The 20320-nt window shown below is 39.9% G+C and overlaps 1 protein-coding gene across 2 annotated transcripts in view; it reads right to left on the reverse strand.

The window, feature by feature from the left end:
• opcml (opioid binding protein/cell adhesion molecule-like) overlaps positions 1-20320 on the reverse strand; it is a 215589-nt gene that overhangs the window by 30930 nt on the left and 164339 nt on the right. For both annotated transcript variants that reach the window (XM_040181443.2, XM_040181442.2), the window contains one exon: positions 10143-10268. In XM_040181443.2, the coding sequence (XP_040037377.1) occupies positions 10143-10268 (126 nt within the window). The remainder of the gene's footprint in view (positions 1-10142; positions 10269-20320) is intronic.

The raw sequence follows: 20320 nt of genomic DNA on the forward strand, positions 1-20320 counted from the left end.
TCTTCTCTATATTATGGATCAGCCGAAGTCAAAACAGTGAAAACCAAAATTCAGTCACAACAAAGTTGATGTGTTATTTGGGCATTAGTGGAGGGGAAATGTATGTATTGACTAGTGCGCTGTGGTAAAGCGTAAAGCACTTGTACTGTGATACGGCTGAGTGCAGACTGCGATATTCCCACTGCTGATGCTGTGACTGAAATTAACTTAATGCCAATAATTGTAATGTAGCGCAGAATTTAACAACTGCTTTAATGGAATGTCAACGCGGATTTGAGGATGCGGTGTCATCTTTGATTTCTTCCAGTAACTGTTATATTGCATGGCTGCTTAATCTGTAATGCATTTTGTGTTTATTCAACTGAAAAAGTGTGATTATTCCTGAAATGCTTTCAGCTCGTCTCCTTGGCCTATGTTGCCGTGTGGCTCGGATTACGCATGCGGGGAAACCCGCATTCTTCTTAACACCTGCTTTTAAGAAGGCACAGAATTTTCACGGCAAAACCGAGGAGTGCTTTTATGCGTGCTTTCTTCACATAACACAAAATACATAATTAGCCGCACTTTATGCATCCCTCCCATCTCCATTCATCCATCCATCTTCAGCCGCTTATCCAGGGTCGGGTCGCGGGGGCAACAGCTCCAGCAGGGAACCCCAAACTTCCCTTTCCCGGGCCACATCTACCAGCTCTGACTGGGGATCCCAAGGCGTTCCCAGGCCAGTGCAGAGATACAATCTCTCCGCCTAGTCCTGGGTCTTCCCTGGGGCCTCTTCCCAGCTGGCTGTGCCTGGAACACCTCCCAAGGAAGGCGCCCAGGGGGCATCCTTACCAGCTGCCCAAACCTTCCGACTCAGCTCTTTTTTCGTCACAACGGTACGGTAAAGCGAGTGCAATACTGCCCCTGCTGCTCCGATTCTGCGGCCAAATTCACACTCCATCTTCCCCTCACTCGTGAACAAGACCCCGAGGTACTTGCACTCCTTCACTTGGGGTAAAGACACATTCCCTACCTGGAGTAGGGGTCATTATAGGAAATTCCCACTTTCCCCTTGACCCTCCCGTGAATGCATATGCATGACATGGAAAACTCAATATGCCTTTTTCAGTTTCCGTGACAGGCAGTCTGCGCTTTTCTTCCATAACTGGATACAAGCTATTGTGTTAAACATTTAGGTTAAATATATTATTCATACCCTAAAATATTGCTAAAATGTGACAAGAAGGGTGCCATCATCTTAAACGACAAATGATGCATGAAATCAGCTACCCTTGATGGCCATTATTCAGTCCAATCAGTATTTACTGTTTCTGCCATGGATATCAGTCACATCCTGAGGGAAAATCTCTTAAGTTATCTCTATGGTCTTTACATGTTTCTGTGGGATGGCATTATATTTGAAGCCGAGAGGGGTTTTTTTAAATTGTGAGGGGATAATAAATAAACCTCTTTGAGCTGCGGAATTGATTTAAGTTGATCACTCTACACAGACCTGTACATCTTTTGTCTGTCACAGAAAATCTCTAAGTTATCTCTATGGTCTTTACATGTTTCTGTGGGATGGCATTATATTTGAAGCCGAGAGGGGTTTTTTAAAATTGTGAGGGGATAATAAATAAACCTCTTTGAGCTGCGGAATTGATTTAAGTTGATCACTCTACACAGACCTGTACATCTTTTGTCTGTCACAGAGCAGTGGGTAGAAGTTTATTTGTCAATCTTACACAGCCAACTAGCCTGCGATGGTCTCTGATTTCCCACGATCTACTAACACCGTCCATAGGTCACACTTTAAATCTATAAAAGACAAGAAACACTGCTGGGGTTGATTTAAAAAACCTTTTTATCAAGCTTTAATGATAGTTATCTTGGCTCATCAATTGTAAACGCTTATAGATAATGTTAATTTTTAACATCTTCATTAAATAAACACATAATCTCACATTCAGTTGTATCTGCATAAAATGTTTCAGTCTACAGCAGTTTGAGATTTTCTTTGAGATGAAAACTAACTGATCACTGCACTAATGCTAAATTTAAATCATGTGCACATAGACCGGAAATAATTCCTTCTAAGACATCTACCTACTGTTAAACACTTCTTTTTATAGAGAATAAAATGGAAGAAATGGACGTTTTTTAAATGCAATAGTCTCTCTAAATTCCCCTTTTTCAAAGTACAAGAGGTTTTAAAAACAAGTGTGAGGTGGCTCGGTTGTAAGAAGGACAATTGCGTCTCATTCCCGAAATACATTTTATTTGGTGTCAATCGGGTGCAAATTAGTCTTGGGAGTGAGAAGCCTGACAAGAAGCATTTGTTGCTGTTGTGCTTGCACTGCAATGAATTGTGAGTCGTTATAAACTCTGTCACTCTGACACTTTGTCATGATTAAGACCCGGCTTTTATTGCAAGCAAGCCGCTGTGCTCAAGGTTCACACCATCATGTTGATAACCAATTGGCTAGGTCTTGGCTGCAATGCGTCCTGTCCTTCATGGGTGCTTTGACGAGTGGTGTTGCTATTTACTCTTAGTTTGGGTATAAAGTTGCCTATGTTTTGTCAACAGAAACAACGAACACGTTTATGTGACAACCATGATCTCCGTGGCAAAGGACTACATGCTCTTCTTTCAATCATGTATCTAATGCTGCATTCACACCAAAAGCGAAGCAAGTTTACTCACCCAACTAGTTAATTTGCCTTTATTCTTGTCTGAAAGGGGGCGTGGCTAATCTGTCCACCACGAAAATAGCCACTATTTCTGCTCTGTATTTGTGAAAATTACAAAAAGGTCGGAACTGCAAACGCCATTGCGTTTGGGTTCGTGACATCATGCTGCACACAGCTCGGGGAATTTCAATGGCTCGTACAGGAAGCATGTCTGGATGACTGTCGCTTCCAGCGCTTCTTCAGACTGACCAGCAGCCGGTTTGATGACCTGTTGGCTTGAATTGGTGCTAGGATCTCTTGGTTGGACACCTACTAATTTACAGGAGTTCAATCTTATAGAATTGAAGTTGAAATATTTCAACTTTGGCAAAAAAGCGATTTGTGTACGTCACTCCTTTCGCCTTTTCGCGTCTTTTGTGTCCTCCGAGCCGCCCGTTGAAAGTTAGCTAACTGTGCTTTGACTTTGCATGGAATCAATTCGCACAAATAATTCACCTCGCTTTTGGTGTGAACGCAGCATTAGGGACTGTTAACATTTACGACACCTGAATAAATCCAGTGTTAATGATGGAAAATAGAAACAGTAAAGATACCATTAATCAAATCAGATTTTTTACAGAATGTTACTTTTAGGTGGCTCCGATCAACATTGTTATATTGTAAATACTGAAAATAAAACCCAATATAAACAGTTTCTGAACAACTCCACAGAGGCTGTTGATGTGAAAGGATTCTTAGGTGAAGTCGAATATCGAATGTCGAGTGTTTGCCTCACACCGAGCATGAGGATTTTCCTGCAGCACTCATTCTGGCTTGCTTTTAGTTTTGCATTTTATCTTTGTTCTCTGGTTCTCTGATATGATGATACAGAGATGGTTGGCCAACATCAAACTCCCCCCAGTCTTTTGTCAATAATGGTGGGCAAATGGCACTGTATTGGTCGAGGTTAAACACACAGCCTAAAAACCTATTTCAATCTTTGAAGTAGTGAGCTCTCTGATGACACCAGGACCGCAGAGAGTCTTTACATCTTCCGCCACAAACTAAAGACCCATCTCTTCAGACTATACCTTGACTAAAAACACTAACATACTGTAGCACTTAAATTGTACTTGTATCTATAGCAAGTTGTAAATCGGCCTATTTGATGAAATTGCACTTGTTCTTTTGAGTAAAAAAAGAAAAAAACAATCACATGTGTTGTAAAACACATCACATGATTCCACTCAGTCATTAGTATATGAGTGAGTCTTGAGTGAGATAGAAACAGATGCGAGAGACTGGAAGAAAAGACAAGCAATTGGGATAATACGCAAAATCAGGAGTTGTTTGCACACCGTGTTCTCCATAAAGAGAAATGTGGTTGGTGACACCAGAGCCTTTGACCAAGAATGGACGAACTCTTAAACGTTCATTCTGGCCAAGGGCAGCTTATCGTCCCCTACTGACCAGGGTTCGGTTAAGTAATAGTGAGTGAAATAGGCCGGCAGACAAAGTCAGTATAACACAGGCGATGAACAGAGTTTTCAGATTCTATGAGTTTTCACAGAATCACATGATGCCAACTACACGCTACCATTTCCCCTTTGAGTGCGTTAGCATTAGGGAGTCAGCCAGAGGCATTCATTTATTTCCTGTTCAAACAAAGCACTATGTAGGCGTGCTTGTCATTTAATCCAGCTCTTTTTGTGATGTGGCGTATCATTGCAATGAACAGTTATGTAGCTAAACCATGCAGAGACACAATTTTCTTCTAAATGCAGTTACTACCAGCTACAATCCTAGATTAGAGGCTTGTATTTATTGATTGATTTTGGAATATTGAAGCTGTCTGTTATGAACAGAAATCACTACTCCGACATTTTTGATGGTCTTCTATTGTATTTGTGTAGAGACAAATTTTCTTCTCAATTTATATTCTCCAACCATAATGACAAAATACATGTGAGGCTGTTTTTTCCAGTGTGGACGTCACAAAAGATTATTTTTCTATGGATAATTTCTTTTTTCTGCATTTGTCAGTAAGAAACCCCTGCTCTCATGTGTTTTCTTCCCCTGTAATAACTGCTTCAACAGTGTGAGCAGGAAAGTATTGTGGACCGATGCTCTTGAACGGAAGGCAACAGTGCGGTGGATAGCGTGTCACTCATTTGGGCTGTAAATCAGCAGACTAATGACAAGTTGCTGACAACATGTGTCTGTGCTCCGGTGGCTCTGTCAATCACATTCAACACTGACAATTTTTCAAACGATTAGCCTTCAGATCTCACAATTTTCTTGTCAGGACTCCAAACTGAAGAAACAATTTAACACATGAAAAAATAGAAATTAAGCCAGCTCAGTAGGAAAAAAAATTCCATTTTCATGACTTCAATTTCTTCTTCATGCCTCCTATCATTGTTATTAGTGTTTTTTTTTTAATTTTACAGTTAGCCCATAGAATTCAAATCATTTTCAATTAATTTCATTTTGTAATATCGTAAATTACAAATTTGCCTCACAGGGCTTTACAGTCTGTACACATGTGACATCCTCTGTCCCCAAACCCTAACCCAACGGCACAGGGAAAACTCCCCCAAAAATTAAAACCCTTCTATGGGGAAAAAATGGAAGAAAACTTGGGGAGAGTGTCATAGGAGGGATCCCTCTTCCAGGATGGACAGACCACAATGGATGTCATACAAAATATATCAAATTTTACTGTTGGTCGTAATTTAAAGTATGACATACTACATCAAACAATGTCAATCATTAAAAAGGAAACACACAAATGCTGCAAACAGGTGCATTTTCCTTCAACGTAATATGTAAATGTATCTTTTCCATAGATTACATTAATTATATGACTAATAATTAATTGAATAAATCTAAAATGGTGCTATGAAAGCCATCCATTACAGTAGTGTTTTATTTATGTAAAATCATATGCAAGGATGAGATTCATGAAATATTAACCTGATGATGGCAAGATAGAAATGTCATGTTATCATCAGCTAATTTCCAAAGGGCGGCGCAAAGAACGCGAGTTGAAATATTTCAACCTTGGCAAAACATTTGCCCAACGCTGTCTTGTGAAAGCCAATCAGCGTTGAGATGCTCTGTTCGTCATCACAGCCGTCCCTCTACCAGAGGATGAATTCATGAAACTGCCACTGTAGGCAGATAGACTAGAGATTGAACGCCTGAAAGTTATTTGGTGTCTACTGATGCTGGCACCGATCCGACACAACAAAAGTTGCTTTGCTTTTGGTGTGAATGCAGCATTAGATACATGATTTAAAGAAGAGCATGTATTCCTTTAACATGGAGATCATGGTTGTCACAAAAAAGTGTTTGTTGTTTCGGGTATATAGGCAACTTTATACTCAAACTAAGAGTAAATAGCAACACCACTCAGTACCCCTGAAAAAAGCACAGACGACAGTTGTCACAGTCAATGAGAAGAAAAGGCACAAAGGGACATCTTTGAGAGTGTACATTCACAACCCATTCCCTTTAATGCATCTTAATGGGTCGAAGAGATCCATATCGAATTGTCCCCAAAACAAACTATTTTCCCTCCGACCTTATATCTTCTAATCCATCAAGTGGCCATCAGCCACTTAAACTGACGTTAAGTAAATCACCACAGAGCTCTTAGTTGTTTCACCATCTGTATTGGAGGATGTGTTGGCATCTATACTGCAGAGGCCTCAGGGTCCCCCTTCATTAAAAAGTCCAGACGGGAGATTGATATTGAACTGTGGCGGGGAATCTGACAATAACTCAGTTTAGTTTGTGTTAACAAACCTCAGGCTCAAATTAGGCTGTGCAATTGTATCAGGCTTTCCATATTTCTTTCATGTTCATCAATTTTCTCCCGTCACTTGTGATTCTTACAGTAAGAGGTGAAGCATGTTTGTGCATCATGAGCATATTTGCTCATGATCTCATACCCATAATGAAAAGCTAAAAAAAATACTTTGTCTATCCAGAAAAATGTTGCTGTCAGGAAAAAGGGGAACACCCGTGCCGTGTTGTGATGTGTAATATCAGCATACATGTTACTGATTAAGAAATAAATAAAGATGGCACACAGATTTTGTTTTTAAATGTTCAGATTTGCCTGAAAAATAATCACCTCCAGGGTATCCATCCCTACAAAACATGGAGATACCGGGCAAAACACTAACCTAAGTCATAGCCCAGTGTGTGGACCGTATTTGTGGAAAGTTTTACAGTGATAGAGTGAAGCAGAAAAAAAATCGACAGAGGCTTTAGTACAGGCCTCACGGCATGCAGGGAAATCATGGATTTTATGACTCTGGCTGTGGTCATACAATTTGCAAGGTCAACCTATGGCTTTAATCTTCAGCCCCTATTTGATCCGAGTAGCCCCACGTGGGGAAGAGCGCCCCTTACTCACTCAGAAGCCAAAATGTGAGAGCGAGGGATTGATTGTGACGCTCCGAATCCCCCCCCCCTTCCTCCTAAACTAATCGAAACGTGGAAAGCAGGTTCCACAAGATATATACGGATATTGCATTAATCAGGGTTAAATGCGCTTGCTGTTTACCCTCTCGGTTGCTTTGTTAGCTTCTAGCTTTGACCGATGGGTGTAAAAATGCACTGCTGTGTGCATGATTTTTTGACGGGCTTGTTGGAGTTGTGTTTGAAGCATTTTCAAACGTAAAAGTTGAAATTTTAGCCAAGACTCTAATGTTTCAATCAGTGTGATGCATTATCATATTAGTTTTTGATGAGTGCCTTGACAGGTTCCTTGGATTTGGCGTTATGTGTAACTTCGTCCCACAGGGAGATGTTAGGTGCCATGGAAAAAACAACACATTGGGGAGTCAGTTCCATTAGAGATTTGAGATGCGTTTAACTCAGGGAGAAAACTGCTGTCTTTAGTGCTGTACAACTTACACTCACAAACACCATCCTCTGTGGCAAAAGTCCATTATTGGTGATGACATATATGAAGAGAAGAAGCTAGTCAGGAAAATGATACACTGCAGGAAACAAAAAACATTGAAGATTCTGACTGCTAGCGCGAATTTCTTGTCATTATTGCTACTCAGATAAATGTCAGTAGCACAATAACACATACACAGAAATGTAAAGATATCGTACTGGGCTGCAACTATGCTTGTGTATTGTTTAATGATTTGGGATTCAATTACTTCCCGCGCCACCATTCTTGCTGCTGTGCATCAGCTCAGGGGTTGTTAGTGGGGAGTGACCTATTTCCTTTCTACTACTGGGGCAATGTTAAAACGCATTACAACCTTTTGACCTATTTCCTATGATTATCACCTTGAAACACCAAAAAAAAACGCTGGCTGTGTCTATTGTTCAAGTTATTCGTCGTTACTTTGTGACTTTGAGGACAAAAAGATGAGCCTGCAGGGTTCCAACATTGAAAGGGAAGTGGGTTATACAGCTTTTCCAGCCATTATTGTCAGCATACTGATTTAATTGCAGCCACTTGTTCACAAAAAAATGTGATTTTAAGTGTTAAACCAGGGCCAAATTCTATGCCTATCAAAAACAGAAATTAAACGTAGACCTTGGAGGGAATTAAAACGTGTAACGTCAGTGTAAATTGTACCATCTGGCTGATGAGTCATAAAGTCTCTTTCCTTTTGAATAGGATTACAATTCCCACTTCAAACAGAAGGGTTGTTGGGAGCGATTATAATATTCAGAGTAAATATTGGGTAACAAATAAACGCTGTCGTTGTCTGAGGTTATAGAGAGCCACTGGGCTGTGAGAGGCAGATCCTGTCATCTTTAGATTACAGAGTGAAGGAGGGAACAGCTGGGCTGTAAGCGTTCACGTTGCAGGCTGAACATCTGATCCTATAGAGAAGCTGTGCATGACTCACACCACTGAACACTCAGTGGGAAGTGCTGAGCCGACACAATTAGAACACACATGCGTGCGCTCACACACGGAGCAGCTTGGCTCTCCTTCAGGCTGTGAGGTGCCAGCAGAACAGAACCCAAGCATGCTGTGGCCTCCAGCCAAATTATGGTTGATTTGAGGCAGTCCTGTCAGGCCACAGGTTGAACAGTTTCAACCCCGGCAATCCACCAAGTTGAAAAGAAAACAAGGCCTCAATCAATAGATTAAAGCCTGGAATTATTCATCATACATCCTCTCGTGGCCACTGCAGGTAAATGGCTGCTGCACACGTAGGCGAATATTCAATTGAAAGTGTTGGATGTGTGCAATGTGTGGGAACGTCAACATCAGGCCGTGTGCGTAGGAGGGGCGGCGCAGTCACCTTTAAACCCAGGTAATGCTGTGGCAGCTTTGCCAGGCACAAACGTTGTGGAATCTGTATGAATCACCTCTGACAGCTTGAAAAGGAATGGTTTCTGAAAAATCAACATTACTGGGTAACCAAATTCAGTTAAGGATTGTAAAGGTAGGTGACACAAAAATAACACATATCAGTAAAATAAATGCTAACATTGTTTGTGTATCTTCCCATTCAAGCATGTGAATTTCTATCTCTATATCAGCGGTTCCCAAACTCAAGAATGCCGCTGCCCAATCTGAAATCTGAAAATCTTTCGCGGCCCACCCAAACTCTGATCAAAACATAATCATTAAATGACCTTAAAGAATTTATCCAAAATCAAACATCCGCGAGCAAAAGTCCGTCTCGCGCGAGGTATTTGCTCGCTTGCGAAACGTGAACTTCGTTGCTCGCGAGGAGAATCTCTGCTCGCGCTCAAAGGAGTTTTCTACGCGCTCGCTGTTGTTCTTTTTTCAGTAAGGTGGAGACGGTGCTTTCAGGGTCCGATCGATGCTGCGAGGTGCGTCCGCTCCCGCCGCCTCCCTCGCCATCAACGCCTTAAATCTTCGGCTCCATTTAGAATAACTTATTTTCCCCGTTAAGATGGTTCAGCTACTGTAGAGAAAAGGACGCCGTCTCTCGCTCTTTAATCTCATGAAGTGTTCGGCGAGACAGCTTTGTTTCTCCGACATGCCCTGAAACAAGCTCCATATCTCACGCGCTTGAGCGCCCGCTCAGCATCTCGCCGTCGTAGACCGAGCTTTGGCATGTTTGGCAGAGCGCCCTGAGCGCCGTGTACAACCAGTATGGATCAACCGATTAACCAATTCATTCATATATATATAAGGCGCTCCGGATTATAACTTCATCAACTAATGTTTCACATAACTAATGTGCCGCATCATAAATAATTTTATATTCATTTTAATTAATTCAAACTTTTAAAAATTGAAAATTAAAAAACCAGGGGGCCGCGGCCCACACTTTGGGAATCGCTGCTCTAAATAGTAACCGAAGATGGTTTTCTCACCGCCCAGTTTAACTGAAAACATATCTCCAGCTTTGGCTCATCTTTGTTTCCTAGGTGTATAAACCACAATCTTCTCTATTCAATAAATGTACACAAAACACAGTATGAAGAGCAGGACTAATCAAATACAAGTAAATAACATAGTAGCTTACCTCTTGGCAAATGATGCTTCCATATGATGTTGGCCTCAGGACGACCGGCCGCCAGGCACATGAGATTGACGTTGCTGCCCTCATTCACTGTGACGTCCTTCGATATGTTAGTGATCCTGGCCGGTACTGAGGGGAGTAAGAGAAAATCCTGTTTGATGCCTTTAGCTTAATTAATGACACGTGAGGAAAGGGCTCACTGTTTTGCTTAGTGCTGACTGCTCAGAACAGCAATGATGTTAAAAATAACTCACAGGTTGGGGACTCAATTAGCATAAAATTATTCTCTGGCTCGCCGTGGTGTTAGAGGTGATTTTATTTATCATATATCTCTGCCACAGTGCTTATTAGACAGGCATTAGATTTGGACAAAAATTCTTCTCTGTGACTAGGACAACTTCATGTGCACATAGGTGTGTGCGCATAAGTGTTTTCCCAAACCAAATCAAGAGTAGGAAGTTGTCCTTCACTTTAATTTAACTTGAGCTCTGTCGTCATTAGTGTAACAGGCAAGAAAGACTGATGAAAATACATGTATACTATTCAGTGCTGCTTAAGTCTGCTTTCAGTAATAAACTAAATTATTTTTATCCTTTCGGGGTGAGTCATAGAAGTGGTGTTACAGCATGCATAGCAAATTAAGGCCAGTAAACTACCATCTCTTCTGTTTTTTCTTTTCATATAGTCATTCATAGATGACAATTAATGAAAGTGAATAAATTTATGTTGAACATGAAGTTAGTGTCACACTAATTTTCATTGGATATGGATTATTGCAGAACGAAAGCTCTCTAGGAAACAAAGTTATAATGCTTACATGTGTTGTATATTAAGACAACCTTCAAAAACAAACTGTCAGGGAAGGCAGGACTCAAATGCAGAGTTTAACGCAAAAACAACTTTAATAGTCAAAAAGGAAGCAAAGGCCACACACACACACACACACACACACACACACACACACACACACACACACACACACACACACACACACACACACACACACACACACACACACACACACACGGGGAAAAAGGCAGGCAGGGACAAGCGACATCCAGGACGATTGACAGGGACATCCGTGACAAGAGACAATGACGCCACCAGTGACAAAGAACACACTGCTTAAATACACAAGGGAGGTGCAGGTGATTGGACACAGGTGGAAACAATCCGACAATCACAGGGGATGACAGGACCAGGCAGGAAGTGAAGTTACCCAGGGACACGAGTGGCAGAAAACTACAAAATAAGACAGGAAGTGCACCACACCGTGACACAAACACCATCATAGACAGTTATACATGTATTCAGTAAGACGACCTGACTGCAAACTGTTTTTCATTTTAGTCAAATAAACTATTGTGCAAACATCTGTAGTACGTGGCAAAGACCACGTCCTCAAATCCATGCAAAGTTGGAATGCCATGGTCCAATAGGCTGCTGTTAATTTATATTTGGGCTCAAAATGTTGTATATTGTTCTGAATATAATTAAGGAATATATTTAATCTTTCTCATATTTATCAGGTAGCAAGATCAACAATTCAGAGAAAACACCCAACATTTCCCAGCTCATTCTGGGGGATCCCGAGGTGTTCCTGGGGCAGCTGGGAGATATAATCATTCCTGCATGTCTTGGGTCTTCCCTGGGGCCTCCTGCTAGTTGGGCGTGCCCCGTAAACCTCCAGTGGGAGGCGTCCAGGAGGCATCCTAGTTAGATTCCCCAACCACCTCACGTTCGGCCTCAAATTGCCCCAATGAATGCTTGAGCTCACTGTCCAAGGATGCCAAAAAGCCCACATCATCTGCAAACAGCAGAAGCAATCTCGAGACCGTTGAACCTGAAATTTTCCACCCTGTGGCTGTGGCTAGATATCCTGTCTGTGAAAGTCACAAACTGGACCAGTAATAAAGGGCAACCGAAGCAGAGGGCAAAACCCAGCGGGAAAGTGTCTGACTTATTCATATCCTCTGGGTATACAATTTGAATATTATCATAGCTATGGCTGCATAGCACCTCAATATTCATCAGGCCTACTCAAATGAACTTCTCATTTCCTTTTACACATTTTCAAATATGAATTTTTCAAGCTGCATCCTCTGATCAGAGTTGTAAACACTGACACCCGCTATGAGATAAGGAGGTAGTGTGGCTTTGCCTAATTGGCTAGGTCCAACTTTACATTCTATATTTAGGAAAATCAATTCCTTTTTTAATATATCATGGTAAATATTTTTGGTCAAAATGAAATTTGGTTAGCTTATATTGAATGAAAATGAGTATAATTTCCATAAATCAGCTGGCCTCAGAAAGCCAGCAATCTCTACAATTCTGCAGGCTTTGTTTTAACTTTTTCTAAAACTCTCAGCACACAAGCAAACAAAGAGAAGCTGTGGAATTCCAGCTGTAAGGCAAAATGGTGAACTTGTTCATCTGTTTGGCAAAGTGCGCATCTGGAAAAGAAATACACTGAATCCCAAGTAATCAGTTAATTTGCCAAGCACACATGTGTTTATCTGTAATTGTAACCATAAAATTTCCAAGTGGTTTGGAGCACATTATCTGTCCTGCATTTCCTATTTAATTGGATGAGTTTTGATCAGTATAAAGGCAGATATAAGTATTCATAAGTGTTGTATTACATTTAAAAATGATGTCCATATGCTCTTTAGTAGACTCGTCCTCAGGCTATGTTGCTGTGCACTATTAGGATTGCCGATATTGGAGCCGTCTGGGCCCTGACTTGAAACTACATTTTTATAAAGAAAGGATTAGCAGATGGGGGATCTCGGACGACAGAAAAAAATGGTGAGATACTGTACATACAGACATCCCTTTTGGGAGGCAGCGATATTTAAGGGCCATAGCAGCCAAAAGGTCCAAATTTACAAACTGCTTTGAACACTTTAGACCAAGGGTGCTCTAAAGCTACTTTTCAATTGACCAAGTCATGGCGATCTTGTCCATTAGACAAACGTCACAAAACTAATATGGCAATGATTCATCAAGAGAAAAATGAAATGTGTGGTGCCTTAAAGAAGCGGTGGTTGGAGGCAATGTTTTCTTAGACACACTGACCTCTGGCAGAGACTAATGAACAAGCATCTGTGCGCAGAATGGGTGACAGGGTCCACCGGCTTGATATTGCTATTGGCCAGGTGATTACAGTCACAGCTCTTCTGCCACTGGGGTGTGGGCACCACCAAGGTCTTGCAGTTAATTAGAAAATGGAATCAAGATTTTTCAACGAGGAAAAGGATCATTTTTCTGGGGGAGTTTGTTGAGAGTCAGCATAACTGATTTTCTTTTAAATATACTCTATATATATATTCTATTTTCTAATCTGTCGGGTAAATGTGCTTTCCTCCCACTATTGTCTGTTAGAATATTAACTCTCTATAAAGACAATGTTATAAAGGTTGCAATAACACTGTAGGTCCTGTCATTAGAAAACAGAAGCTAAAAGCACATATTCATTTATAGAAAACATTATTGCAGCATGAAAAAATACATGTGCTCTTCATTGATGCCCCCTTTTAGAATGTTATTGGTTGGTTATATGTATATTCTTAATTATTACCAATGGAAAAAATTGCATTTGTGTTTTGCAAGTCAAATCTATGTTTTCACAATCCACAAGGGTTTGCTAATAAATTTTATTATTATTTGCTGTTACAGTTAATAGGACAAAACCACCTTGTAACAAGATATTCCTAGTCTGCTCTGCTAACAGAACCCTTGGTTGAGCTTCCAGCCAGAGGGCTAACGTTTTGCTGGCAAGATACAAAATCAATATCATTGTCGATTTAATTGGACAGTATGTTTAATAACACTATTAGATGGCTACGTGAGACTCCCATCTAGTCTAATGTCGGCAAACCCCGGAACTGCCAAACGAGTGTTTTTTGTTGTTATTCATTCATTACAGGAATCATCAAAAAATGCGAATGTGGTTTTCTTTTCAGCGATTGGGTGTTGTTACACATGCCAGACAGCCACATTAAGGACCATCAAAGTAGAATTTTCTAATATGTCCCCTCATTTTTTCTCATTTAATGTACTTTCTGACCAATTAATCAACACCCTGCAGCCAATCATATTTGAGTATTCACCCAGAGCATGCTACCCTGCATTCATTTTACAGCATGTGTTGTTAAATAAACAACACATGGCTTTGGGATGATGGGTCATATTTTGTATCACATTATCTCATAATTGTACGCGGAAATGGTAGATTTTTCGGAATGTTGCTATATCAATTTGGCCGATCTCGGCGTCTTTCTTTTTTACGCTCCCATTGTTCCCAATGTCACCAGAGCAGTGTTCTCATGAAGAACAAATTCTCATACACCTAATTTCTATTTATTCAAAGTAAACATACACAAAGATGTTTTTTCAGAGTAATTCTACAACAACATTTACAGTATTCAGCAGAAAAGTATGCATTACAGAGCATCGTTGTGGTCAAAAGATATCCAACAAAAAACTATTTGTCATAAATGTCCATGAGAAACCGAATAAAGGTAGATTGAACTCTACTTTCGCAACTAATTACTATGCAACTCAAACATCAAAGGAATCGCTGTCAGTGAGGCTTCCAATGCGCCATCTTATCTCGGAACAACAGAACATGACAGATATCTTGGTAACATTCAGTGTTCTTGTCATTGATTCATTCATTGTCACAGCCACCTCCAAGAGAGGGAAACCAGAAAGAAATCCAAAGTAAGGACAGCAACACTGAAGTGAAACCAAAATGGAGCGTGATGCACACTGTAAATATAATATTATATAAATATTATATTATTACCTTATGATCTGTAAGTAAAGCATCACGTCAAGTAAAGCATCACATCATGTTAACTGGGATACTGTAGCTGGGTCATTAATTCCTTGTATTTACCACTACAAACTTTCAGCATGTGCTCATCTTATTGATGAATCAAATAACAGTTTGCTAGCAGTGTTGGCGTCATACTCTTTACTCTTTTTTTCAATACTTCCAATCAGCATTTTATATTAAACTGCAGGTAAATATTGTGTAGATCTATTTTTCCTCTTAGACTACCGCCTAATTTTAAAGTGACCAGGAAAAGGTCATTGAACTATCCTTACTACTTTTGGAGAGAACTAGTGAGGTGCTAATGTCAGTTTACTGACATATATGAGCTGACAACATCTTGGTAGTCAAGAGCTTCGACATATTCTTTAACTTCCTGCACATACAGTTTTCATGGTAACCAGGGACTCTTTCAACTGAAATCATTATTTGAACATATATTTGTTGCCACTCTTTGTGTAAGCCAGCTGAATTACTTTGCCAAACACACTTGAGTAAAAACGACCATTGAACATCAATGCACATTTTGCTGGTGTCAAGAGTCATATTTAATTACAGGTCATTTAGCTAACACTTTTATCCAAAGCAACTCACATTGCATTTTCAACCCATGGCTTTTTACATTTTAGCCCAGGGAGCAATTAGGGGTTAGTTGTCTTGCTCAGGGACACTTCGTCATGGGACAGCCGGGGCTCAAACCACCAACCTTGCGGTTCCCAGTGCACCCTCTGTACACAAATTTTCTTTTTCAAATAATCAAAACATTTTGTGTGGATTGTCTCTGTGTAATTGTAACTGTTTAGGTAACCCAGCCATTCCGTTCTCCCCCAGGTGGTTCCCCACACCTAAATCCCCCCTAGGTCCCTACTATACCAACAAATACAACTGCTGAACAGAGACTATTTATGCTGCTTCTTGTTCCTGAAAAATGTTGCTTGGAAGGTGTTATAATGTAAGTTGTTTTGATATAACAAAAATATATGAAATGTTAATCAGCTGGGAGTGGCAAATTTGTTGCTTTTTATACTGAATTTGATTAATTAATTCATTTTAAGTTGAGATTTACAAAATAATATTCTAACTGCTACTGTTTAAAGGGAACACTGCTTTTAAAATGTCAGTGGGTTGCAGCCGACCATCCTCCTGGCTAACGGCCGAGCAGCTACATCACAGGTCAATTGGTTAATTGGACTGTTCCATTCCGCAACCGCAAGAGGGGCGTTGTCAAAAGCCAGACCTACAGAGCAAGAATGTCTTCACACCCTGGAATTAGCTATGAACTTGCCACTATAGTGTAGATAAGTCAAGAGTTTCCTCTTTCAGTGGAGCAGTATTTGAAGTAGTTTCTGTTAAAAGTACGTTGCGTTTATTAATTTATTCTGAGCTGTTGTTCAATTTTGTTACCCATCCTAATTTGTAAATATCTTGGGTCAATAGAGACACTATTTTTCCCACTCTCCCTGCTCTCCTAGCTTCATGCGTATTCTGGTCTCTCACAAAGTGTTTGCATTAATAAAAGTGTGCAATACACAACTTTTGAAATAATGATCACTAATTAATAACTATTAATAGCAACAAAATAAAATTCATGAGAAAATCGCGATTAAAAATTGTCTTTCTTTAAGACAGGATGACAAAAAAAAGGACGACAAAAAAATAGTCTGCAACCTCGTAGACCAGCTTTATAACCAAACTACAAAGGGATTTGTATCTGCCAATATGGATCATCTATGATCTGCAATAAGTATCGGCAAAATGAAATCTGTCTGTGTTCACAGATCTGGGATCTGATCTAAAACGTGAGTTATTAGTTGCATCATTAACGGACTTTATTTCTTCCTGTCCATTTTGATGTTGCTAATCCTGTATTGGAGTTTTAAGGTAAAGAACCTAATTTAAAACAGAAGACCTGATAAGAGACTCGCTTCGGTCCCAGGGGAAACCCAGAGCGCTCGTCACCTTTTCCAAAGTAGCCTGCGGTCATTGACTGCACACCTACGCTTGTGGGCAAAATGAAATGACAAAAGCCATTATTCATTTGGATAAAAGCCTGTCACATCACAACATATTACAACTCAATGATCTCTACACATTCATAAACGAATCATTCAAATCCCTGCTCAAAGGTAAGTGCAGAGCATAGCTGTTGACCTTGTGCGTTCTTCACAAGCTGACTTAATTTATTTTATGAGAGATCAAACTTCAAAGAGAAGATTAAGTTAGTGCCTGACCACACCTATTGATTAAGTATTCATTTTAAGTAAGCATGCATGTTTGTATGCACAAAGTTACTGTAACAACAGGACATTACACTGCGAGCAATGCTGCCATTTTCCCAGAACTAGATTAGATTGTGGCACCACTGTTTTACTAAAAAGGTTAGCTAAAAACAATCCAAAGGTACTTTGTGAATCAGCTTGAACAGAGCCGTAAAAATATTATAATTATTACTACACTTATTGACTTTCTTAAATTAAACAAAAATATAAGCAGTAAAACAATGGCCTACAATATCATGAATGTATCAGAAATATTTTTATATTTCTATTTTTTTTTTATATATATCCCAAATTCAAAAAAAGATTCATCATTGTAAATTGTTTTGTTTTTAGTGCCCATATGGACAAAAGAATACATCTGGGAAACATCTGGGGAGCTTTATGTAGTTTCTATGTCAGGTGACCATACATGTCTTACATATGTCATACATACAGGTCCTGACTGCCTCATGTTCCGTGTCGAAAGTGTCCCTGAGCAAGACACCTAACCTCTAATTGCTCCCCGGGCAAAATGTAAAAAGCCATGGGTTAAAAATGTAATGTAAGTCGCTTTGGATAAAAGCGTCAGCTAAATGAACTGTAATGTAATGTAATGTCTAAGTTGTTTGCCATGTTGTTTGCCAAACTGAAAGCTTGATGCTACATAAATCGGGTTCACAAGCAGCCAATGTGGTATGCAACAGGGAAAATGCCTTCCACGGGAAATGCACTGTAGTATTTTCCTTGATGAATTTAAAGAAATGTGGCTATTCCCAAATGGTGTGCTTTTCAAACTATAATTTCATTCAACCAATCAAAGCTTTTAACCATTGAGAGTTTAAACTAATATCAGCTTGATTTTATATGAAGAATTAAACATTTGAATTTAACACAACATGGCCTAAATTAACAACATGGTCATTCAGCCCTCTCATGCAATGTAATATTAATGTTGCAGATAAACTATTATAGATAATATTTAACTCCAATCCCACAGTCTCCTCCACTCTGAATCGTATAGTTTGGATCAAATTGAAATTTTGTGCAGCAAGAGGCGATATTACAGAGCATTTTGAATACATATAATATATTCTGCATTTAGAGCAACAAATAGGTTAGAGCAACAACAATGAATCAAGCCGTTTTGTTAACAATCTTTGTTCTGTCTTAACCACACACTTAAAATGTGCATATGCATCTGTATAGAGGATACTTGTTGCACTCTTGTACTGCACGTTTGCAAATATTTGCTCTTGGTTGTATATTTTGTGACAAAAAGTTTGAGTGTGGTGGAAAGGTGGCCTTTTTAAAGCAACCTTGTGCACCTTCAATGTATAATATCCACTGCTACCCAGCAGGCTGTATCAGAAAGTCCTTGGGAACCACTCCATGGAAGTCAGTGCAGCAAGAACAATAATTACCCTGCATGGCTATACTGTATAATAAATTGCCATGTAAAGTATTATCACTTTAGTTTGTATAGCATAAAAACACTGGACTTCAGCCAAGGCGATTTTGGTAAGATGCTAACTTTCCCTTACTTTCTGCAAGCATTTAATACATGTCAAGTTCAATGATTTCACACATTGAGTAAAATTTGGTGTAACTGAAAAATGTCAGCAGACTAATGTTGTGCAATTTATGTTATTCGTGGATTTTTCAAACAGAACGATTGCTTCAAGGTGATCAAGTATACAATCCGTTAAATAATCGGAGAACAGCATACTAATATCGCATTACTCCTCCTGGTCTGGACCAATCATAACTTATATTTTGGAAATTCATATGACGGGAAAGTTGGTTTCTTTAATGAGGTTCTTATTTAGAGTCATGTTTTCCAGGCTGATGACGATGCTTAAACCAAAGACTGTTGAAGAAATGCAAGTGCTGTGGCTGTCACGGTGTGGTTTTATTTCCTGTCTTATTTTGTAGTTTTCTGCTTCTTTTCTCCCTGGGTAACTTCACTTCCTGCCTTGTCCTGTCATCATCTGTGATTGTCTGATTGTTTTCACCTGTGTCCAATCACCTGCACCTCCCTAGTGTATTTAAGCTGTGTGTGTCTCCTGTCACTTTTTGCGTCATTGTCAATCGCCCTTTCTGCCTTTCCTTCCTGCCTGCCTTTTTGCCCCCCAGTTCCTGTGTGTGTTTTGGCCCGTTGGCCTTTGTTTTGCCTTTTGACTATTAAAGTCTTTTTGTGTTCGAACTCTGCATTTGAGTCCTACCTCCCACGCAACCCCTGATAGTGGCACAAAGTTCAACCAATTGCCTTTCTTGCCTTACGAACACAAAACAAAGCTTCTGTGAACCAGATGGAGATGTCCACCTCCCTCCCAACTTCAAAGAAATAGAAGTTTTTAATGGAACAGAAATAAAGCCGCACAGGTCATTCCTCTTGTTTAGGAGTTTGATATCATCAGACTGTTAGGCGTTGCCCTTATTTTGTACACTTCCTGTTCATCTGAGCCTTGGAGCCAAACGGGCACCAGAAATACCTGCTCGTAATCCCTCATGAGGAGAATGTCACTGATAGGTCATAGACGAAGGAATGCGGGGATCATACAAACATCCGACCCATCTAGACATTAAAAGAACCTCCGTGTAGTCTCCGGATGTATTCAGTGTATCAGGTTTAGGCCCCATAAAATGGATGAGTTTGGATTCACAGATGAGTTGTTTGATCTTCACAAAGGTCATGCAAATGATCTTTCATGTAATCCAAGCCCCCAATATTAAAAATGCATTTGTTTCAGGCTGTAATAAGAGCTTTACTTTTGGCAAGCTAAGTACAAGTGAATGCCCAAAAATGGGAATAAATCAATGGCACTGGAATAGGAAATACTTTAACATTCTGACTTAGCATGACAGACTGGACAACTACATATTTACAATCTGTGTAATTTATATAATTAACATTCCCAGAAACCAGAATTTGTCTTGTCTTAATGCTGGATGGCGAGAATGCTTCAGATTCTGGCCTAATCAAGCATTCTTCTCAACAGTCACAGGCAGACTTAAGGCAATTGTGTGTGATGTGTGAGGTCCACGGTGCCTCCCAGCTCCAACTAACGGCCATTTAATTT

This window comes from Gasterosteus aculeatus, chromosome 7 (genome assembly GCF_964276395.1).
Source record: "Gasterosteus aculeatus chromosome 7, fGasAcu3.hap1.1, whole genome shotgun sequence".
Classification (NCBI taxonomy): Eukaryota; Metazoa; Chordata; class Actinopteri; order Perciformes; family Gasterosteidae; genus Gasterosteus; species Gasterosteus aculeatus.